The sequence below is a fragment of the Cottoperca gobio genome, chromosome 7, assembly GCF_900634415.1.
Source record: "Cottoperca gobio chromosome 7, fCotGob3.1, whole genome shotgun sequence".
Classification (NCBI taxonomy): Eukaryota; Metazoa; Chordata; class Actinopteri; order Perciformes; family Bovichtidae; genus Cottoperca; species Cottoperca gobio.
In genome coordinates, this window is record NC_041361.1 from 16395034 (window position 1) to 16419689 (window position 24656).

A 24656-nucleotide genomic window follows, 5' to 3' on the forward strand; every position below is an offset into this window, starting at 1 on the left:
TAGCAACTAATGAAATGGAAGAGATATTACAGCTTTTGACAGAGCGTGATATTGAGCACACAAACAATCCCCCCCTCCCTCATTCCTACGCCTACCCATATTCTCCATTCCCCAGACACACACACTCCAGTCTAACTCAGTCAATACTTCTCTTTTTTGTCTCTGCGTCTCTCAGTCTATGTCATCCAGTGTGCACTTCCACAAATCCCTCTTAAATTCAGACACTTGCTTCTATATATTCTAAAGCTGGGAGCCTCTCCACCTGTTTACTCACGACTGCCACACTACTACAAGCTTCCCTCTCTTATTTGAAGGATTAAGCACTGAAGTTATCATTTAACAGTTTGTTGGTTCACAGCTTCTCTTAGTGATTAACTTGGTTATTGTTTCCTTTGTATAAAAGTCTGACTCCTCTGTCTCATGCTATTTTATTGCTGAACCTTAACAGAAGTTAAACACTGTTGATGTACAAGTAAGAGCTTCCCTCTCTGTAAAGGTGTCATTATAGTATGTCATGAAATTGCAACTCAAAAAGGTTAGTTAAACTGAGTGGATTCAGTGGAGATTTCGCAGTGACATTAAATCCATCCATCCATCCATCGTCTACCGCTTATCCGGGGTCGGGTCGTGGGGGCAGCAGCTCCAGTAAGGAACAACAATCTTCCCTTCTCCGGGCCACATCCTCCAGCTCCGACTGGGGGATCCCGAGGCGTTCCCAGGCCAGTGAGGAGATATAATCTCTCCACCGAGTCCTGGGTCTTCCCCGGGGTCTCCTCCCAGCTGGACGTGCCTGGAACACCTCCCTAGAGAGGCATCCAGATGGCATTCTCATCCTATCTCTAAGGGAGACGCCAGCCGCCCACCTGGAAAACCCATTTTGGCCGCTTGTACCCGCGATCTCGTTCTTCCGGTCATGACTCAACAACCTTCATGACCATCGGTGAGGGTAGGAACGAAGATCGACCGGTAGATCGAGAGATTTACGTCACAACGGTGCGGTAAAGCGACTGCAGTACGCCCCCGCTGCTCCGATTCTCCGGCCAATCTCTCGCTCCATCGTCCCCTCACTCGCGAACAAAACCCCGAGGTACTTGAACTCCTTCACTTGGGGTAAGGGCTCATTAAACATTACCAGACATTAAATCTGCCGATATGAGAGGTTTGTGGACAATTTTGGATTTCTCCCAAAATGTTTTATCAGTTAAATATATCAAATCCCAAACACAGGCTGAAAGGAAAATGAAACCGAAGCTATTGGAGATTCTCTCTATCTGATTTGATTGGAGAGATAATCATTTGGTTTAATGTTATAGATGTTTAAACACAAGTTATGTAACCAGAGTAATAAAAGACAGAGAGGGAGGACCCAAGAGGGAGAAAATGAATGAAAACCAACTTTATTTTGCTTCTTATAGTGCAGTTACTTGTTAAAGCCAAAAAGACAACAGGCGAAACACAGCGCTTGTTTTCACTGTTGTTGAAGACAGGCCGTCTTCATTTAAAGTGAGGCCGTGTAAGTTTTCAAAGAAAAAGAAGTCTTCCTATTGCAAATGGCACTTTAAATTCATAAGCAATAAAATGCAACTTTACTTAGTTCAGTGCACTCATGGGTTTTGTCACTACAGCCATTACACACTGCAAATTGTCAATACTTTTAAGCTCCTTTGTTGCAGACTCTAAGCCTCTCTGTTGCTTTGCTCCGTGTCATTGTGAGACCCTAAAACAGGCCAAATGATATTCTTCTGTAAAATGTTTAGTATTGAGTTGATTGATTTTTTTTTTTTTCAGTGGTTTGTGAGTCTTCTTACCCCGAGGTAGTACTATATGCCTACATGCTTCATTGTTGAGATTAGCTGTTAGTATTCAGTGTGGCCTTGAAAGAAATATAAAGTATGCATGTTTTGTTTGTTTTTTTCCTTTTTAAGTGTTTTCCTCTGTTGTGTCCTCTACTCCCTGTTCAGTCTAGTCTTCATTAAAATGTCAAATCCAATAAGCTTAAACCACAAACTGAAGAATCTTTGACTTTTTATTTGAATGGATGCATGTTTCACCTCAACTGTTCTGACAACCAGCTCAATGGAACCGTTGCATAATATCTGGATATCATCATGTTGGACTGGCTCCGATCACCACAAGTTATTATATACACATATGTTTGCAGTTTTCTTCTAGCCTTAAACTTAAAGGCTTCTGATTGCCTGTTATCTTTTGGGTCCTCTTCCTGGTTAACAAAATACCTAGATCTAAAAACTAATAAAACTAATGACGTTCCCTTCAGCCTCAGCTGTACTTTGTGTTCAGTGCTAATTTGCCAACGTTAGCATGCTGAGATGCTAAATTAAGATGGTGAACATTGTAAACATTGCACCTGCTCAACATCGTGTTAGCATTGTCCCTGTGAGCATGGTAGCTTTGCCAAAAGCTCTTTGTGGAAAGATGGAGGACTCTGTGACACTGCTCCACGGTCACTGTATGTTTTTTTTTTTTCAATTCAATAAAACCAACAGAGCTCTAAATTTATAGTACCTTTGTAAAGAAATGACTATTAAAGTTATAACATAGTGACACATGACTACTACATTTTGCAGATACTGATTAAGGGAGGGAATTGCATTCCCCTTGTCCAATAACATTTTTATAGTCTTTTGTGATCTTTTACTCCCTAATTGGAAAAATGAATGTTAATGTAAAAGATTGAACATTAGCTGCGGTTTAAGTGATCTATAAAGATATGAATGATCCAATCATTTTACAAGATCTATGATCCACCGACTGCTCTCTCGTGTGTGTGTGTGTGTGTGTGTGTGTGTGTGAGAGAGAGCGAGAGACAGAGGTTGAGAGAGAATATGGAATAAGTCTGAGCTTCAAAGCTGCTGCAGTTATTCAGCGTTGTGATTTTGTGTCCTGCTGGGTGGAAGTTACGCAGAAGCCCATTGAATTCCGAACCCTGTTTAGGGCGGTGCGTGGACAACCCTTTCATATCATCTTTTATTCTCCAATTAGGTCTCAGAACATGTCTTTCAATACATCTATCAAGTTAGTTTTACAGCTACACTTGCAGCAAAACAATTCAGTCATTTATCAATGAATCACAATGTGGCTGCAGAAGAAGAATATCCCCGGCAGGAAATCATCTCTCTCAGTGATATATGAAAACTTTATTTGTTGATGCCGTAAATGGGTTGAACATGTGAATTGGCCAACTGCAGCTTATTGGGTTGAAAAAGAATATTACATGCATTTCAAATTTCTATATCTATTCGCAGTCATTGTATGATACGTACGCGGAAGGTAATCAGCTCCTTCACTCCCTAACTCTCTCTTTCCCACTGTGGCACTAAACACCTAAAGTCTGAGAAATGAGTGGAAACAGTTCTGCATCCTGCTGTTTACCTCTTATAAGTTAACTCACACAGCGATTTAAGTGTTCTGTCTCTGCGACTGATTTCGCTAAGGCACTAGGTGTACAATTTTAACAATTATGTGCAAGCAATTACTAAGGTTAAACTGCAGGTAGTAACAATTAAAATAACTCTTTAGAGAGGAAATGAATATGTAATTTTCTCCCTTAGTAATAATTTGCATTTTGAGGCCGTAACGAGAGATCATTTTATTTTAAAAGGCAGCCGTGGGACAAACCCGAAATTCTGAGTAGCCAATGGTAACAGCAGGTCAATATCTAACCTGTGATGTATTTTTAGCAATTATTTTCCAAGGATGTGAATAATCCTGCATATGCCCCAGGGTCCCCCCACACTGCTGCTTTCATTTGCCTCCTAATTAGAACTTTACAGTTGGTTTTGATGCATCTGTTGAGGGGAATTCAGATTGATGCAGTTTTTCGCTTTGTTCCGCAACCTAAGCTCCAGCTGAACAGGCGTTAGCTATAGCTAGCTAGTATTGTATGCACCAAATGTGCGTGTACGTGGTGTTTCAGCCTGGTCTCCTAGAAAGGACGTTTCTATAGAGCCAGGCTGCATTGTCAATCACGTTTCAAAGTCAACATATTTTTCTCTCATATTCCGTTTGTTTTAGACGAATCTAATCGAAGTCCGCGCAGGGAGGAGAACTGAGTTGAAGGTTGAGTCAAACCAACACTGCTCTTTCACCCAGGAGACCAGTGCTCATGGCCCATGTGAAACCAAAAGTCTATGTTGACTTATTTCTATTTGTATCCGTTACTTAAATATTGTACCAAGCGTTATTAGGCCAAGGGTTATGTTGGGAACGTCATTTTGTAGGAGACAGTGTTTCTGTGTTGGGTTTGTGTGATAGTTCAGTGCAAAACTTTCCCTTTCTTAGCTCTGTACCTTTTTTAATATGGATTCTTAAAGCCTCGGGATAAGCATACATTTTCCTCTAAAATTCAAGCAAATGTATTTATTCAAGTACAACCCCTCATCAGTTTGCACCGCCTTTACATGCAATAGCAGTTCCTCTAAGATTCACTTTGTGTTCAGTCTGAACACAACAACTATTGGGACGACTTTTACCTTTTTTCTTTTTCTTTTTTTTATATATGGAGTGAATTGACCTTTGCAAACTCCCAGCATGCTGTAGCTCCACTCAACTATAACACTAGTAAAAATAATAATAAATTGTATTTATAAAGCGCCTTTCAAAACTAAAAGCAATCTCAAGGTGCTACTTGTGTGGGCCTTGTGTTTCCCCGCTGTGCAGTTCAGTGTCCCAAGAAGAATTCAAGAATGGAGAAACTTTAGAAGTGTATCCCTGTTATGTTTATGTCGCCAATGTACAGGAGGTGGTAATGGACCAATATGTACTGCAATGTGCCTACAAAGGCAGGGATGAGTTGTCCGCTGGACATAAAATAATATTTTCGCCACTACAGAAATATTGTAAATAACATGACCTCAGTAAATCCAACAGTTAACAGTTATTTGTGCGATCCTCCCTTAGATGCATGTGCAATTGACCAATCATAGTTTAGCAACTGTAATTTTACAGGGTTCTTGTTTTACGAAACGTTTAGTTTAGTTAAGTTGTCATTCCAGTGACTGTCGTTGCCAGCTACTATCACTAGTCCATTGCTCTTTGCTAATAACAAGACACATGTGATCCACAGTTTGAGTCACACATTTCCATCAAAACTCCATTAAACATTTATGGATTTGTACAAATGGTTTTGTCTCAGAAAATACATCTTCCAAATGAAACAACCATCCAAATGTGTGGGCAGCTTGCTTTAGGTAATACAAAATGTACTCATCTAAAAATATTGCGGATTATTACTTTTTAATGATCCTGTAAAAAAAGCCATGACTAATTTCAAAATAAATCTCAAAGTGCCTCATATCCCTGATACTGCAGTGTGAATCCTTAAATCGGCAACATTTGCTTTCTATTTTTAAACCGAAAGATTTATGGGTAAATGTAGTAAATGTAGCCTTAGTCTAGCGTGATGCTCTGGTTTGCATCAGTCTCTACAGCTTGTGGAAAACTCTGTGCATCCTCGCTGTCTTCTGCCTGCAGCCTTCACGGCGTCGTTGAGAGTTGTTGATCCCCGGCAGGATTTTCAGCACGCCTGGCCTGCTGCGTACACACCAGACATGCCATCCAGGTTTGGGGGGGGGGGGGGGGTGTCTGTTGGGTGCCCGCTCCTCGTCTGCAGACCTAGCTGCACACACGCACACAACCCTCATCAACCCTTGGGCAATGTCTGTCAGCTCTTCCCCGCTTGTGAGCACAAACACACATGGCACATTCTCTCTCTCCCGCTCTCCCTCTGTGCTTTCATCGCCACCCGTCCACTGCACACAAGCCCAGAGCATGCTGGGAGAATTAATGGTCCAAGTGGAGAGAGTTGGCGGTTGGGGAGAAGGGTAGGTGAAGGAGTTGCTGTAGGTTAGGTTTAGAGGAGTTCTTAAGCAGCACAGAACTATCAAGACTACTTTGTATTGTTGTGCTTCTTTATCTTTTTCTCTTGAATGCTGTCAAATAAGTTGGTAAAAAATCTTCTATCACTGTTGTCTACTTTAGATAAAATGGAGGTTCCCCTCGTCAGTGTGTTTTTGTTCCTTTTTCATTTCAGATATCTGATCAGAACAAGCATTCCAGCGTGGGTAGATTTTACACAGCAGTCTGTGAAACCTACTTCAACTCGCTTTGATGAGCTGCAACCCACCCAGACGATTTTTGTTTTGCTTTTCCCTGCAGAGTTTTAGTGTCTCATGATGGTCTAAGTTCAGTTTCAGAGCCTGAAAACTGAATGTCACTACAGTAGCCTATAGGACCTAGGGCCTGGGTGGTATGGAAACAATCAAATATCACAATATATTTGACCAAATCCTGATATATCGCAATAATATTCATAATGCAACGATGTTGAAGGGTTGACCATTGGTGCTATCACTAAATATTTACACAATTATATTTTTGATAAATAAGCAGCAGTAATGTGGATATAATGACTAAGTGGGTAACGGCAAATAATAAAAAAGTCTACGTTTGGGAAAATACCACATTTAATGTAATGCATTCTTTAAAACCAGGAAAAGACAGCAATTGTTATATTACCATATTACCATAGAGACAATATCTAGTCCAACACAATATCTATAAAATATCGATATATTGCCCAGTCTTAATATGATGTGACAAATGAAACTAAAATTAGGTTTTGAGCATGTACATCACCTGTATTACTATATGTAACTAAATCATTTAAGACTCTTACAAGCTTTGCAGAGCTTTCATCTCACAGGAGCAGTAATTACCTGTCTGTGAACACTAGACCAAAACCAATCTCACACACACACACACACACACACACTCTCACAGGTGATACAAGTTCTACACTAGTAAGCGACCTCTGAGCTTTGGTTATTTTCTAACATAAGATAAAGTTAAATTCACTATATGGGAATTCCTTAAATTGCTCAGATTTTTGTGAGGCAAAGTATGTGTGTGTGTGTGTGTGTGTGTGTGTGTGTGTGTGTGTGTGTGTGTGTGTGTGTGTGTGTGTGTGTGTTTGAGAAAATAAAAGTTTCTTCTCCGTTCATGTGTGAACAGAGTTAGAGGGGCTCGCTGGTCTCTTTAACACAGCAGAGCTGTCACCAAAGGTCCTCATTACTCCACTTCTCTGCAGCCAGCTGCTTCTCCGCACGTTCAACTTATGGGAATAAAGACAGCGGGGGGCTTTGATATGGAGTTGGAGGGATGCTGTGGGGGAGAATTGGAGTTGGCACACAGACCCACACTCACATCCTTTAATACACACGCGCGGGAACATTACCACGCCGCTGCAGGTTGGGTTTGGGCCGCAGCTGACTGATTGTACCCACTCACCAGCTGAGTTGGATCACTGATGGGGTCAGTTTCATTTGAACCGCTCGGAGTTAGAGGATGAGTCAGATGCATCACAGAGCCTTCATCAGAGAATCACAGGGCGCTCGTTTTACATTCCCAAATTCAGTCTGGGCTTTTACTCTGATCGGATTTAATCAAAATGTCGAGTGTGTGTGTGTGTGTGTGTGTCCCTGTGACCTTGCGGGAGTGGACAAAATAGCAAATGTCTAACGATATAGAAAAACGAAATATACTTAGAGATTCAGAACCTTTTTATTGTCCCCAGAGCAGCTTCAGCCCTCAAACTGTGTCTGTAGCAAAATCCCTTTTCTTCTGAGCAATGAAGAGGAGAATGCACTTCTCTTAAGGGTCCATTGTGGATGTGCTGATTAAAGTCATGACTTTATCTGTTCATAAAATCACTCTTGAGGTTTTCTGGCAGTGTTAGGCACCATTATCATCTTGAATTATGGGAACCCTAGGGTGCTTCTGATTTTGTGAAATGGCCTCATACTCCCTGGTTATTGTACTCCCATGCAGCGCAATCATCAGACCCAATGACTTCCAGTAGATATCTCCCGCGTCCGTTCAGATCCGTCCACAAGGTTGACAGCTGGTTATTATGGCGCTTCCTCCAAATTTAAAGCCATGTGGGTGGAAACAAAAGGCAAAAATGAATGATCAGATAGGTAATTATTTTCTCTAGGTTGTATATATTTATGTGTTCAGTTCTCAATTCATCTTCTGATTGTTGTCTCCATTAATCCTTTGGTCTGTGCAATTTCAGTAAAGTGAAAAAAGGAACGTAACAATTTTCTTGAGCCAGATTGGAATGTCTTGTTTTGCTCGACTAACACTCCAAGACTTTAATATTATACATTTGAACTTTTTTTTTTAAATAAATAGTTTTTTTCCTGTTTATCCATCTGTCTCGCTGACGTCATTTTCAGTTGACAAAGAAGCTGATGTTGCTAGCTTCTTTTATTTATTATTGTATGACAATAGAAGAAATATGCCAATGTAAAAATACTGCATCTATTTTTCTGTCTCTATTGTTAGTGGATGCAGCTACGTAGGAAGACGATGTCCTCATTCTTAATCCCGCCTACAAAGCTCTGAGTAGTTGATTGTTTCTCCAGCTCGAGAAAACAGCCTTCAACTTCCACATATTTTAATCACATCGTCTTCATTTTTGAACAGCGTATGTGTTCTTCCCTCCCTGCTGAAGTCTACTCTCTCCTTGTCCAGGCTGCCCGGGCCTGCAGGTGCAGTTCAGAGTAGATGAGGGTTTCTTGAGGCCAGGAGAGAAGCGCTGGTTCCTGCGCTACCTGGCCCTCCACACCCTGCACATCGACATCTGGGACAGCGACTCATTGCTGCTCATAGGTTCGACTGCCATCGAACTCGAGGTAAAAGACTGAGGTCGACTTATGAAAGTGGATCATTTGTGTTCATTTGTTGTAGCATTACTCGCACACTCTGTTGACGTGTTGTTCATCACAAGAACTTCCAGGAGTTTAGCATCTAAAAAAAGAAGAGGAAAAACACATTTTGTTTACACGTTGCATTGTCAACTCGTGACACACCTTCATCGTAACGCACAGCATCTATCATGGATTCATGCAGCGTTTGCAGATTGTTTTAACACATTTAATAGAGTGAACCAGGAGCAGCAGAGAAAAACAGATGCGACTAATAATAGAATGTCAAATACAAAAAAGTTTCACTATACTGTATACTACCTAGGTAGTACAACACTGACACTTCATTAAAGTAATAATGTTTTTACTGTATGTGTACTGGGACCAGAACAAATACAAACAATGGTGTATTGTTAAAAATGCAAATGTTGTGGCGGTTCAATAACCTCAGTACTGTTTAGAGTTGCTCCCTGTGTACTCTGTGTTGAAGGAAGTTCCCCTCCTACTGTGTTTGAACCTCTAAAGATAATAGGAATCGCACATAAAGTGGCTTTTTAATTTTGGTCTTTTCAACGCTGCTTTTTATTGATTGGACAGAAACTCTCTTGCCAACCTTGAAGTGAAATTGATTTGTTTTGCAACTTTGTGAAGTTTGTAAAGCATTTAATGAGGAAAAAAAAAAAAGGGATTTTACAACTGGACGTTATTCACTTAGCGATAGCTCAAACCTGCCCTTGTGTAAACATGCTTTCATTTCCTTGCTTGGCTGTCTTCATTTAATCATTTCCTACAATGTCTTCATCAGCACATTTCTGTTTAATGCATGTTTAATACTTTCTCCTTTCTTTTTTCTCACCCTATTTCGCAGTACATGTTGCGTCAGGGTAAAGCGGCAGTGCAGGCCCTGCACGAGGTGGAGGTGCTGACCACGGATTACGTGGGAGAGGACACCCTGTTGATGAGTGCAGATCTGGGCAGACAGTCATCCCTCAGTCCCATGATGGTCCACACCATCATCAGGGGCCGGCTGCACATACGCACAGGCAACATAGGCAAGTACTGCAAGACTCTGTATGACCCTGAATTGTTGAACTCCTGCTTTGCCAAATACTGAAATGCCCATGGCTAACATCGACTTAGAATATCATCAGATGGTCAGACCAACCAAACGACTTCCTCAGGTGTGACAAAATGATCTCATCTTAAGCTCCACTCAAGTATGAAATATACGTTCCTGTTGATCTCAAGGCCAAGAATAAAGCTCCATGCTCAATGGAAGGCTCTTCTTCTTCTATGATCTGTATTCACTGATTGTGCTGATTTTACAAGTAATGAATGTTAATAGATCTAAGCCAGAGCCTTTTGATATTGTGTACCTAGATACATTACTAGTGACTGATGAGTTAGCATAAAATGCTGTATGGTTTAATGCACATGCGTGGAGTATTGAAAGTATTTGGTAAGATTTCATCTGACCAGTGAGATAGCTGTCTGGCTGAATCGCATACAAACATATTATACAGCCCGGATGTATACTACTGTACACTGTACAAGAATTTCTTTTGTGAGCCTCCTGCACATACTCAACTGTCCTACAATGCGTGGGTGCTTTGAGACCGGCCGTCAGGCTAGTGAGATTTTGAGCCAGGCTAAAAAGTGTTAATATGTTGCAAATTTAAAGAAAGTTACTATTTAAATTCCCAATATGTCGTCAGTTTATCCAAAAAGCCATTTGTTTGGAAATGTGCTGCAAAGTTTTCGGAGATGTAACGAGCAGCTGACGGGGGGGGGGGGAGACCAGCCGTCAGTCATGTGATGCGGTCACTGTCTAGCTTGAGCATACTTCACTGAGTGAAGTAAGTCTGCTGGTAATCCTACTTAATAGTTAGTTCAGTCGGCATTATGCAGTTCTTACTGATTGAGTATGTAGTATGCCATTTCCAACACAGCATAAATCTAGTACTGCTCCCATGGGGACACAAAAGAGGGCTGAGCGCTGTTGCGAATAGCTTGTTATTTTCATTCCCAAAAACATGAAGGTAAATGTAAGGAAAGGCAGGAAATTGTATTTATTCTTGCTTTCATAAGAAAATCAAGTATTAATATCACCCAAATCCACTTCTAAGTCTGAAATATGTATTTTATATTCAGGTCATTTTCCATTTGGAGCCTCGGATTATGAAGTAATGTTGTCTGTTTACTTTATTGATGTGTAGAGTTGGGAAATGACAATGAATCCCCAGGGCTGCTGCTGCTGCTGCTCCTGTCGGAAGTTCCCATTTTCCGGAGGTGTGTGCAGACTTGCAAAGCAAACACTGTTCAAAATAAGGAAATATCTTGATGTGATAGCTCCACTCCATCGAGCAACTGAGCACCTTTCCTCTTTCCCTCACGCTCATCCAATTCGGGCTTGGCTTACCCCCCGCGGTGCGATGGCATCTGACGATGGCTTCCTCGCCATTAATCAACTGTTGAAACGATACTCCCTCTCATAAACAATTCATCATTCTCTGGGCCTCAGAAAGTCTGCAGAGTGCCATTGTTGGGGATAAATATTCCAGCACTTATCACTCAAAGCAGGTTGAGATCACTGCTGGGTTATTGGGTGTGCTGGGGATGGATGGGGGAGGGTTGTGTCTGGCATGTAAATTCCAATCAAGGCTCAGATATCCATCAGGCGCCCTGGACGACAGTCAGAATCAATTTGGGGAGGGAGGACTCGCGAGCGCTTTTATTTGTTTCTGCTTCCATCTGCCGCTGCCTTCTCACACTCCTCTCTTTGCTCTTTATCACTGTCTTCCTGTTTTCTCCTCTTCATCTAATTACTCTCTCTTCCCCTTCTCTCTCATCCACCTTCTATGTGGCTGTTTTGTTTTCTTCTCTCACCCCTCCCTCTGTCGTTCTCTGTCTCCCCCTGCGCCTGTCATCGATTTTTAATAAATAAGCACTCTTATTCACTGGGTGGTAAAGGAAGTGAAGCTCAGTCATTACTGCTCAATCTGAAACATTTTGAAGTTACTCACAATACAGGCAGATGGATTTGCTTTACGAAGACTTTGACGGAGATTTGATAGGAAGGACACACACACACACACACACACACACACACACACACACACACATGTGCATATAAAATCACTCGCTCATGTCAGGAAGACATGCACCCATGCATACACGGAGACATATAGACAGACAGGTGTAGCAGAGCGTGGACAGGTTGTGTGATGAGGCAAGGTGGCAGAAATGAGAGGCGGACAGGTAGAGTATATCACTGACATCATGTGAGAACCCTGTAACTCCCATTTTTTCAAGTTCATGGCTTCTCTATGGATTGCAGACCCCTAAATACTTCCTCTACTCGGATGGACTCAAGAAACTCACCCTGGCCCAGCTGAATGGCAGGTTATATGTCTGTGTTGACAGCGTGCAGACGCAGCTCGAGAGCTGAAGGAAGGCTGCTTATTAGTGAATCGCAGGACATAATCCCTCCCCATCCTGATAACCTTTTAATTTGAAACGATTGCAGTGACAGTACCTGAATAACACTCAGAATGGAAGTGATTGAACTTGATTAGGAAATGACGACAGTATTTCTGTTTAGAGTCCGAGCGGCAGAGCGGTGAGTATAGCATGTAATCTATAATCCCTCGATGCCATTATGAATCATAAGCAATGCAGTCCTGCAGTGTTTCAGTCATGCATGTTATTAATCATGTCTGTACTTTGCCCCGTTGGGGATTCATCAGAATTAGGCTTCATCGGGAAAAAGTGAGTGGCAGAGTGTCCTTTCCAAATGAAAAAGAGTGAAACACCAAATGATATCCTTTTTAATCATCACAAGGTGGGATTGACAAGTAATTAATTAAATGGTAATGATATACGCTGTCAGACCTATTCAATCTTTCTGTAGAGCAGCTTTTTATTAATAACGTTGTAAAGGACTAAAAAGCGGCTTAATCAGAATAATGGAGAGTTGTGAAATCGTGGCACGAACACGGGGGAGTTTTGCTCTTGCTGGTGGTGTGAGGAAAACCGCACTCGCACACAGAGAGCTGAAGGAGCAGACGAGGAGTGTACAAACCGTGACGACCGCCTGCTCGTCCCATGAAACTGATCGCCTGGTGAATCCAGAGGAAAGCTGCAATGCTTTATCGATTTCATCTGCTAAATCCACAGGAACTCTGCGTGGAAAGAATGAACATAGAGCCATGGGGAAAAGATAGACTAGAGAGAGATCTTTAACCTTAACACACTGGTGCTAATATTATGTAGCACCTGTCGACATTATTACTCGGGCCGAAGTCTGCAAAGTGAAAGCCGAATCATCGTCATGTGTGAGCGACTTTGTCTCAAAGACGGTAAATGAAAGAAATACATTGAATAATCTTTGTAATCCATAATGTCATTTTGATGTAAAGCCCAGAGCTCTTCCACAGACAGAAACTGTGGATTAATTGATGGCCTGTTGTTTTTTATATTATCTTTGGCAAACACAAAGGCAAGCAAACACAACATAGATGGCAGATGGATAGAAAGCAAAGGATGAGTGAAATAAAAGTGCAAAGACTGAAAGATTATAGGAAAGACGAAGACAGTAAAAGCAATGTGGCCGTCATTGTTTGATGTGGTGTGATTGCCTATAAAGTTTATGTAAAGATGCAAGTAAACACGTACAAATGTATGTGCTCTGGATAGCGCAAATTGAGGCAAAGGAAAGTTGAAAACATTGGGATAATCCATGAGCTTTACTTTAACCGCTCCCTCGGGACACTGTCAGCTTCTCACACGGGATATCTTGTAATGAAATGCTCCCAAAGGGAACAAGTCGTAAACAAACATTGTTGTACAATCAACATAGGCTACAAAGAAATGTATCCGTTTATATGTGACACAGATTCGTAAATTGATTAAATATTAAAGCTGCATTAATAGCATTATCGCACAAAATGGCTGCCCATTCACACATCCAGCATTAACATTACCAGAACAATGTTTCTGCCCACCGTCCTCTTTTGCTCACCAAATATCTGACTCCTTAGATGCTAGATGCTTCATTATGCCCACCAGCTAGTCACTATTTATTTCTGTCTTCTATTTGGTGCAGGGCGGGTAGCGTGCAGATGGGTTATCAGACTTTTGTCACAGAAAGAAAGCTTCCTGTTCTGACTGGAAACAAGGTTCTTAAGAGCGGAGGTTGTGGGACGATGTATTTCTGAGCTGAGGGGGAACTGCAAAGTTGGGCGATAGTTCTCTGTAGGCTCATCATTTTGAGCGACGCCTTTTATTTGATCCATTGTTATAAAGATTATTGATTAGGGCAGCTTTATTGCAACACATTGGTGCTTCTTTTGGCTGATGAGAACTTTAAATCACATACATTTGCATGACTGGATCCAAATGAGTTTGGCTGACTACAGCTACAAAGAATGTTTATAACAGCTTTTGATGATCTTACTCTATCTTACACACATGTTGTTTGAGTTTAGCTTCATGAAAAGGTCATATTAGCTACACTGCCAAAACAAAAGTGCGCTTTCAATGTCAAATATGGGATACGGTTGGTAATATTTGACAACAGTTTAAAGGCCCACGTGTGATATGAAATCGTTTTGCTGACTGAGCTGTGTCTATATCATTTCTCTCTAACTTTCACTGTCTCCTCACACACACACACACACACACACACACACACACACACACACACAAACAGAAGCATGTATCTGCTTCTGCACAGAGAAGACAGATTAGAACCTTCTCCAGACCTCACAGTGCTCCTCATCTGCGGCGGCCTGATAAGCAGTGGCGAGGCTGACTGTTGCAGCAGGAGAGAGTCCAGAGAATCCTGCCTGAAGCTGCCAGCAGTGGGACAAATTTACTAGGTAGCTAGGTGGCTTCCCTGAGGGCTGCACATACAGTATGTTTCACTCATTAAAAGCCGTCGCTGTTGGCGCATTAAGGCACAACTTTATCAACCTGGCTTTTAGCCCTGGGGTGAGAAGGGAATCTGCTTATTCTGAGGTCAGTGGCCTGGAACGGGGAAGCAGAATAAATCGAATATTGCAGACTGCTTTGAAACCCCCTTGGTGCTTGCTCCTATTTGTTCTGAGGGCCGGTAAATCAGTGGTTTGTTGTGGCCTTAACCTCAAGAACTGCCAGCGGAGCAAAGAGGGCGGGCAGGTGGGGTACTGCCGAGCGGGGTTATTGTCATGCAACAGAGAGGTAGTCGATAAATTTGATAGAGTTCAGCCCTCTGGCACTTTGTTCACAATTACTCTCCTGCACACAGACAACAAAGCTGTGCTCGGCTCTTTTCTCTCTCTTTATCTCGATCTCTCTCTCTCCGCGCGAGCGCTCTCGCTCTCCTCTCGCTCTCTCTCTCTCTCCTCTTTCTCTTTCTCTTTCTCTCTCTCTCTCTTTCTTTCTCTCTTTCTCTTTCTCTTTCTCTCTCTCTCTCTCTCTCTCTCTCTTTATTTCTCTCTTTCTCTTTATTTCTCTCTTTCTCTTTCTCTCTCTCTCTCTCTCTCTCTCTCTCTCTCTCTCTCTCTCTCTCTCTCTCTCTCTCTCTCTCTCTCTCTCTGGACCAGGAGTATTAGCTTCAATTAGGGTGATGAGGATCATCAGCTCTGTTTTAACAATCTGCCAGTGTGATTCAGCAGTTAGGGACGGATAATGTGACCGAGAGCAAGACGTCCACGTCAACCTGGATTAGCGCTGAAGCAGGTTTTATCTGATGAGCCTAACGATGGCTGTAGTGATAGCCGGTTAATTAAAATGATTGACTGATTAAATCACAGGGTCAGAATTGGGTTTCATCATCAGGCCATTTGTTTTATTGTGGGATAGTCGCACAGGGCCTTCGTCTTATCGCATCCTTGCGGGTTCATGGTAGGATTTTATCCATCATCATAGCACTTCTCGAAACAAAAGAAAGCATGCTAAAAGGGCTCATAATGAGGCGTAGGGCATTAGATCTCTACGGCTTTGTTATTGATCGGAGATGTTTATGCGACAGCAGAAGTAATGTCTTCACAGTTATATTCGGGATATTTGGGAATACATCTCAAACAAATACATTCGGCGGAGTCGTGTGACCAGGGAAAAGGGTGATGGATGATGAGGGGTATGCATCGGGACGGCAGACACCTCGCCCATTAATCTGCAGGACTGCGCTGTCTCTGTCTGTATGCATGGCAACAGCAGCTCCTCATTACTCATTTAGCTGCCGCCCATTATCAGTTTGTTGATGAAGGAGTTTGCCTCTAAAAGATTTGGAGGGTACTTTTGGCTCCTCTACTGAAACTCCTACAGGCTCACTGAGGTGTGAGATCTGGGCGGTGAAGCCACTCAATTGCCGCACTCACCATATTTCATATGAAAGCATCTGGGATGAGGCTTCTCTCAGAAAATGCTTAAACTTCTTACACCCCAATTAAGCACCTCAGTCGGGGTATGTTGTGATGTTCCAAAGCCTCGAAGCTAATAGGAGTAATGGGAGCATTGTGTCAAAGTGCAACTGTGATTCAAAGGGCTGCAAACGTTTTAACAGTCAACCGTTGTAAATCGTATTTAACGGATTCCAAGTGTTGGCCTCAGTGTACCTGTAAAGTGCACAGAATAAGTCTCTTGACCTGTGGTATTTGAAAACGCTCTTGTGAAGATGATGCTGGCTGGTGATGTGGTTGTGACTCTTGTGAGCCATTATCTGTCACACTTCCATTACCGGGCCTTTTTGTGCATAAAACATAAGCGAGCCTATTGTACTGTTGGGGCTCTGTACCGCATTAATTATTGCTCGAAGAAACCTAATAGCGACCATCATTTACTGTCTTTGTACAAGCGCACCTTGGAGTGCTTACTTAGCCACTGGACTTTTAATAAGAGGGGAGGAGGTGATGATTTTGCCATTTAGGAGCAAAACAGGGAGACGCATGAGGTTTAAAGCCGGAAGTAGTCGGGTTGTCAAGAAGCCGGTTTAACCCCAAACTGTCAGATTTGGCCATTCCAACAATTTCAAAATAAGGTTTCTGTAAGGACATGACATTAATCAAAGATCACATTATTATTTAAAAGAAAGATGAGTAATGATGTGGTCAGCCCGCACCTCCAGAAACATTGACAGCTGGTTGCAGGATCTAACATCTTTATGTTGAATTGACGTACTGCATCTCTGACACACAGCACTCAGCCAAAAACAGACGGGGGCCAACACTCACCATCAATCAGCATGATACGCTTTCGGTGTCCAGACCTCTCTGGCATTTTGGGGCCACTAATTAATGGCTGTAGGCTCGTCTTCATGTATTGATCCTGCCTCGAGTGTTCTAAGCCAGGGTTTAACCTGGACTCTCTTCACTTTGGCTCTGTCCACAATGAAAATGTATTGTTTCACATGTGACTTCAAAGAGAACTTTGGCCCGAAAACTGATATTTATTTATTTTTTTGGCAAACTGGCCACATCTTGCTTCAGATCTCGGTTTGGCTCGTTACTTCAAGAAGTGGCAAACTCCCGAGTCTAAAGTGTTACAGAGATAACTTTGCTTCTATCAGTTATTACCCTGATAGTGTTTGTGTATCAGTAAAACCTCAGGCATAACGTGAGATCAAACAAGAATCAAGGCTCTTATTGTCATATATATTCCTCTCTGAAGCCTCTGTAGGGGAGCTCACTGCTTTAGTTGTTTTGCTCATTAGCAACCACTGTTATTCATCCGTTTGAAGCTTGAGTTACTGTCAGGTGAGGTGCCTGTAGAAGTTCTTCTTTGGGTTAAAGAAATGGACGAGCAGTGTCATCAAACCAAAGCCCCTAAAATGACGCCCGCAGGTTCAGAGTCTCCACACCAGCAGTTTCAGGCCAACCTGCCTCACTCATCAACGAGAAAAGTAAAAGCTGGAGCATTTTAGACCTGACAGTGCTGGACATGTCATCCTATGTCCTCTGGACTGTCCTCCAAGATAAGATCTCCCCTGCCCAAAACAAAAAAATGCAAGTAGGTTAGATGCAGAGAACAAAAGAAAGCGATATAAAAGAGCAACACAGGTTGAGCACGTTTTTTTTTTGGTGCTAAATATTTGAAATCTAAATTCGGCTGCTATCGAAATAATTTCCAAATATGTTGTTAGCACAATAGTTAGCTTCAGTCAAGTGTTCTGCACAGGACTTATTTTGTCCAAAACACTCAGGCCTGCTTGTCTGATCATTTGACAAAACTTTATTTTACTCTTGGTAATTGGACATTTAGTTAATTTTTAGTAACTTTAAAAACTTTAAGTACTCTTTAAGTAGTTATCATCCACTGTGAACTAGTGTGATACAATAAGTATTTTTGTTTAGTCTAACAGGTGAAGTGTAAACCTGCAAAAACATACACACCAAACGGCAGCTATAAAACAATTAAATAAAGATCATTGCCAGCAGGTGGCGCACGTGTTAACTCGCAGCAGCTATTTCTCCTCTGCCTGTTTGTGGCGCTGGTCAGCACGTGTACAGCTGGTCTGATAATGAGAGTAAAGTATCTGCAGCCTGTTGGAAGTAAATGAGATGGAGTTTGAGTTGATGAGTGACTTAAAAAGCAAGTTATATGAGATGCTTTACATGTAGATATAATATGTCCAATTAAAAACTGTACTTCTCTTCCACAGGGTGTCCGGTAGATACTAGCAGGAGGCGGACCGCCGACGTGACGCCGTCTCATATTCACATCATCACGCCTCGCGAAGTCAACGGCGGCTTCAGAGGAGGAAGCCTGTCCTCCAGAAACATCCTCCAACTCAATGGCAAGCTCTTTAATCCACAGCCCACTGAATCTTGTCAGTGTTAATGTACCAACCCATTAATTAGCTTCACTTTCACTAACTGCGCTGTCCACGTTTTTTCTCCACTTAGTGTATGTCTAAACACGTGTGTTTTCTACGCCACAGAGCAATTAGTGCCTTTCATTTGGGCGGTGACCATGCTGCTGCTTTTATCAACTCTACCAGATCCATTTCACATTCTGTCTCTTGGCTGCACCACTGAACCACTCAATTTTCAGCCTAATTGAGCTTGCAGAAGCATCTCTAGTGGATAGCCACAGTCCTGTTTGTATTGTGCATGTGTGTGTGCAGAGGAACACACACACACTGAGGGAAACTAATTTTTTCCTCAATTAGACAAGCTGTCGCTAGTCAACTAGTGTGTATTCCTAGATTTCCCCTTAAAATGTGCACTGTGACTCAAACACACACTTGCAGTAAGACGCATCAGTAAGAGTTGAAACAATTAGATGTAGTTGCTTCTAATGATATGAATCCTGCCTGAACTAGTCTTACATCACACCCTGAGGCGAACAGACCTTACAAATGCTGTGTATTGTATTACATTTCACATATATTTGCTCTTAGCACACTACATACTGATCGTAAATATGCACATGGAAACACGAACAAACAAACACTTACTGTAAAAATAAATGCATGCTCACTCCAAATATATTCCTCAAACTGTTGCAATCATTTATTCCCAGCTCTTGTCTTACTGTGCAAACACGATCTGTTCACGGTTTGCTTTGTTTCTTACCTATCTCCCTCCTCCTCTGCCTCCCCACCACCACCAATACCACCACCACCACCAGCTCTCCACTGCTCTTCTCTCTCTTACACACTGAACTCTCTCCTCTCTCTACTACACCTCCCCGTGGCACTTAAAAATACAATGCTCTTAATTGCTTTCACTGGAGTCCAGTTGCAACAGTTAGGCACTGTGTGTGTGTGTGTGTGTGTGTGTGTGTGTGTGCGTGTGTGCGTGCGTGCGTGCGTGCGTGTTCAGTCACACTCCTGTCCCTCCCTGTGTCTCTGAAGGAAGCAGACACTATCTGGTTAGGTGACTGACAGTCGACCCAAAGCCTCTCCGATAAGGAAAAATGTCCGGGGATAAAGAGTGGGAGAGGATCACAGAAAGGGAAATATACCTGAATGTATGTAAAAGCAAAAAAAAAATGACCAAGATCTTTTTTTTTTTTTTATACATCAGCGATGGCATCTTCCTCCCATATATATCTGATGTGTGTTTCTTGTTTAATCACAGTATGACAAGATACAGGGCTGTTTGCTGATTGGTTGGTTTAAAGTCTAGTTACATGGCATTGATTGTTTTGGGGTTTATCAGTTCATTATGCTGGCAGAGAGCTCATTTCACTGCAGCTAAAGAAAACTCATGCAAATTGATGAATCACAAGCAAATGAAGAAAACACCTTCACCACTGTGACCAAACATACATCTGCAGAATTTCAAGAAACATAATTAAATGCACTGCAAACACAAATAGAGAACCTTTGCAAGTAGCACAGAACAAAGGAGAACTGGGTTACAACACAAAGTCCGTTTCAAGGGGACACAAAACTGATAAAAGGTAAAAGGCTAATGTTTGGTGTACAGCAAATATATCCAGTAATACTGGCATCACATTATCACCTGTTGTTACCTCCTGGGCATGTTTATCAGTTTGTGTGGGATCTGTTTTCTAATTTGCTTGTGTTTTGTGTATTTGCAACATTTTGTCCCCCAAAATGTGATGCAGTGAATTGAGCTCTCTCGGCCAATGAAAGTTGTTGAAGAGATATGAGTGAGGCTGAGAAAGTTAACTTGTTGTAATAAGTCACCCGGGTCACTGTGCAAACAATGTTTTTCGAGTCTTTACTTTGAGGAATTTACCTGTTTTCTTGTTGTTAAAGTTAAAGTTCCTTTAATGTTTAATGAGTAACATCCGATATCAGCATTTGGTACTTGACAGTTTTCAATACAGACACATTTCAGTCAGTTTATCTTCCTACATGCTGCAAAGCATACTCTGCCACCTGGCCACAAATAAATCTGTTTTTAGATAATAAAAAGATGGGCCTCTGAGTTTCAAGTTTGTAAATGTCAGTGCAGGATTAAGCAAATTCTCTTGGCAAAGCCTTTAAAGTACATTTGAAATTTACATGATCCAATTCAAATGAGGATGGATTATTTGGTGACTAGTACTGTAGATGAATCAGGAATTTTAATTTGATATTTTGGTGTTAGCCAAGTAGACAGCCATGGAGGTGAAAGATAATTTGGGAGGAGAGAGGCAGTCTGTCTACCCAGCAGTAGTAGCAGTAGGGCTTTGGCCCAGTTGTAGTGGTGCCAGTTGTTTGACTGGACTATTGTCTGTATACAAGCTGTTGTTCCTTGTGCTCCAACAATACTTTAATCTGTCAGCGCCTCTCTCCCTTGGACATTTGGAGGGGTTTTTTAGAACATATGGTCAAAATGGCAAAGAGATTAGATTCCATTCTTTTCAGTAAATATATTCATGGTTGCGGCCTGTTTCTCCTTCACAGCGAGGAACGCCGCACAGGCACACAGACTGGAGATGGACGGGGGTGGCGTGCCATTGTTCAGACGCGGGATCGGAACTGACACCATTGTGCCCGCAGAGCGCGGCCTAAACCAGCCCGACGGCGGGCGCCGCAAGCTCGACTGCATGGCCGCCGTGCATCAGCGGGAGGGCAAGGAACATGCTAAAGAGTCTGAGGTCACGGTTAGTTCAAACTTTGCAGGAATAGCTGCTTATCTGTGAAGCAGAGCCACAACACGCCGTCTCTGTGTGTCTTCTGCACTTCAATCTCAAACGGACAGCAAAGGCAGAGAAACGGCTTTCATTCTGGCTCCGACACACGAGGGAGCTTTCAGCGAGGCGTGGAGCGTCTCGCTGACAGCCTGCCGGTGTTACAATTCTTGTGGCAATGTGGCCTTGAACCCTCTGTGTTTTAGTGACTGTACAAGGGGGTGTTAATTGTTCTTCTACCCGAAGGCACATCTTGTACTTTCACCCATGGGTGCACAAACTAAATGTGATTTTGGCTGTGGTGCATGTCTGTCTCAGACATTTTACACATTACATTTCCTGTGGTTAGACCTGTGTTTCAGATGTTTCACACCCCCATAACAGCCAGTGCTATGTGGAATATAATCCTGCCCGCACAGCACATACATATTATATATTGCAAGAGTTGCAATTCAATTTGGATTTGACTTTTCTGGGCTAATAGCCTCGACTTAATTTGGTCCAGGTTTATGTCTCGGTATAATTTCAGTGCACTAGACCTGAGGAAAACCTCAGTGTTATTTTTTCTCACACACTTAGCTTTACCACCTTGATATTGAAACTCAATTTAAGGTTTTGGCAAGAATCCCTGGCATCCTGCGGTTTATTGCACCGTTTATAATACGTAAAGGGTTTGAGTGCAAAAAACTATACCATTGTATAATCACATTATCACATTTAGTTGGAGTGCAAACTTACATTTATTGTGGGGGTTTTTTTATTGTCACAAACTGACAAAAGAAAAAAAATGTCTTTCCCCTCTGCTGTGGAACAAAGATGTTCAAACTTAATGAACCCCAAAACACTAGGTATAATCTTGATTCCTTACCTGTACTGAGTGATGGAAATGGTAGATGTGTGTAATTGTTTTTGCCAAACCATTGAAAAATACAATTGTCTTGAAAACGTCATTTCAACACTTGGCCATGGTTTGTAACATCAAGCGTGCAGAGCCTTCATTCCAAGTACGATGTATGATTATATACCTTCAGATACCACCAATAAAGTAAAGTAAGTGCTTAGATTTGGGAACATGGCAACATCGCTACAATGACCTCAGAAGGTTAACCTGAAATATTGGTAAAAGTCTCTCATTGCACAAGAAATCTGTGTGTTCAAACTACGGCAAGTACGCTAGGTCAATATCAAACCAGGATGTCTCTCTGTAGTCTGTGCTTGATGCTTGCAATGGAAAGTTCTGGTAATCATTTTGCATATTATACTGTTACACTGTAGCGTCTTCTTAGAGTATTTGCCATTGTTCTTGGGTGTTAGGGTCGGACTAAGGAAGCCCGGTTGGCCAGAGGACTTAATCAGATGAATCCCAGCGAACAGCACAGCAAGGCAGAGGGCATCGCCAACATGCTGAGCCAGGCCATCACTACCCAGCACCTGCTCTACGCCAGCCTGGGCTCTGCGGAGTACATGGAGTTCGTCCTTAAAAATCCCTTTAATGTACCGCAGACTGTCACCGTTCACATTGACGACACTGAGCTCAGGTAAGAGTCTGCTGGCGGTGTACGGGTCGCACCCCGCCCTTAACTGCTTGTTTTGTGTGGTCATTTTACCGCTGACAAAGAGGAAATCTGAGAAAACTATGACGTGTTTGTAAATTGATAGGTGTCCCAGTCTAACACCCCCAACTATGAGTATGTGTTTCATAGTCGTCGTCTCTCCCCCCCCCCCCCCCCCCCTGTTAGCCGCACAGTGAAACTGTGTTCACTGCGTTCTGAACGTGTTTCCAAAGGTGACGGTACAGAGATGGAACCTATTTTCAGCTTTAGGAAAGGATGCATACTCACGCATGACTCACCCCAATGTGAGACATATCCCGTCCAGAACTTTACTCTTTGAAGTGGTGGTTTAGCCCTTCCCCTGTTCCCCTGTTCCCCTGTTCCCCTGTTCCCCTGTTCCCCTGTTCCCCTGTTCCCCTGTTCCTCTGAATCTTTCACCACCAGTCTGGGCTTCAAGGGGTTGCCTTTAACACTTTGTGAATACAAAATACTTAACAGCAGAGGGCACTGAAGCAGCATTATACCGGATATGATCCATTGTTAACACAAGAGGAAGAAGAAAACAGATGGCTCTCTACACCTAACATCTATTGTTGGTACTGTGTAGAACAAGTCACAAGTGGCTTCCTATTCTGTAGTTAATGTATTACTAACTAATTCAGCGCTTTACTTCTGGGACGCCACTCCAAACCAAGGCTGCCTCTGAAACAACAGGTACATTGGAGCTCCATGAAGCTTCAGGTAGTGCTCATGACTAAATGAATAAGAAATCCTATCATCCACAAAAGAAATGTGAAACACCAACACTAGAAATGTAAGATGAAGTTTGTGTGACTGTGTTTTACTCAGGTTGTGGGAGTCTGATTCACAGCTTGCTCACTGTTTTGATATGATGCATGTGCGTGTAGGTGTGTACTAATGTGTGCGTTTGTAAGTGTGCCGGTTTAAGGGTGTGACGCATCTCATTTGTAACTGGTGGGTACATTGTTTGGTCTTTACATTTTCTGATTCCTAATTTAATTAAGATAAATTGATAAGCTTTCACGATTGTTAGCCACCATCTAGTTGCGACAGTTCACTCTATTGTTCACACACACACACACACACACACACCACACGCCTATAACCAAAGATTATTCCAGCTCCTTCAGCAGCACAATCAGCTGTCCTTGACACAGATGCAGACACAAAGCCGGTGAGATGCTAAATAACCCCTTTAATCCACACATTGAAACCATTATGGCTGCTGTTTCCTGGATCACCCGTTCTTGGTATCCATACCGTGTTTGTTTCTTTTCCGTCATTGTTAATCCCCCAGCACTGAATCTTTTGTTATGGATTCTGCTCATGCCTGAGTTTTGGATTAACAGATATCACGTTGATCAACAAAGGCTGGAGTGCGCCATGGATGAATCATTATGGCATTAGCCTGGCCACCGGGCCTACCAGGTCTAATTGAGAGTCATCAATCCCCGCATCTGTCCTCTCTTCGGCTTAGCGCCCTGTTAGTTTATTTATATATTTCCTGATGAGGCAGCATGACACTTTACACCAAACCGTCTGCCACCTCCACCGAGAGCCAGAAACGTCTAAATTCGCAAAGGAAGCTTTTGCATTTGATGCGTTTGTACCGCAGCACTGTGGGTTTCAAGTGTCACACGGTCAGGTTGACACGGTTCAATCAGTACAGCACTGCCCAGAAGTGTATTTTATTAAATCTGCAGAAGTGTTATGTGTGCGGTTATGTATGCAATTCTGATAGAAGAGATGAAGAGATATAATATCAATATCAACTAAGTTCATA

At 42.4% G+C, this 24656-nt stretch overlaps 1 protein-coding gene across 3 annotated transcripts in view; it reads left to right on the forward strand.

The window, feature by feature from the left end:
* nphp4 (nephronophthisis 4) overlaps positions 1-24656 on the forward strand; it is a 163686-nt gene that overhangs the window by 118932 nt on the left and 20098 nt on the right. For all 3 annotated transcript variants that reach the window (XR_003832558.1, XM_029436186.1, XM_029436187.1), the window contains 5 exons: positions 8557-8717; positions 9598-9781; positions 18370-18504; positions 21073-21272; positions 22614-22837. Coding sequence is in view for 2 of the 3 variants with exons in the window: in XM_029436186.1 (XP_029292046.1) it covers positions 8557-8717; positions 9598-9781; positions 18370-18504; positions 21073-21272; positions 22614-22837 (904 nt within the window). In the remaining variant the exon portion in view is untranslated. The remainder of the gene's footprint in view (positions 1-8556; positions 8718-9597; positions 9782-18369; positions 18505-21072; positions 21273-22613; positions 22838-24656) is intronic.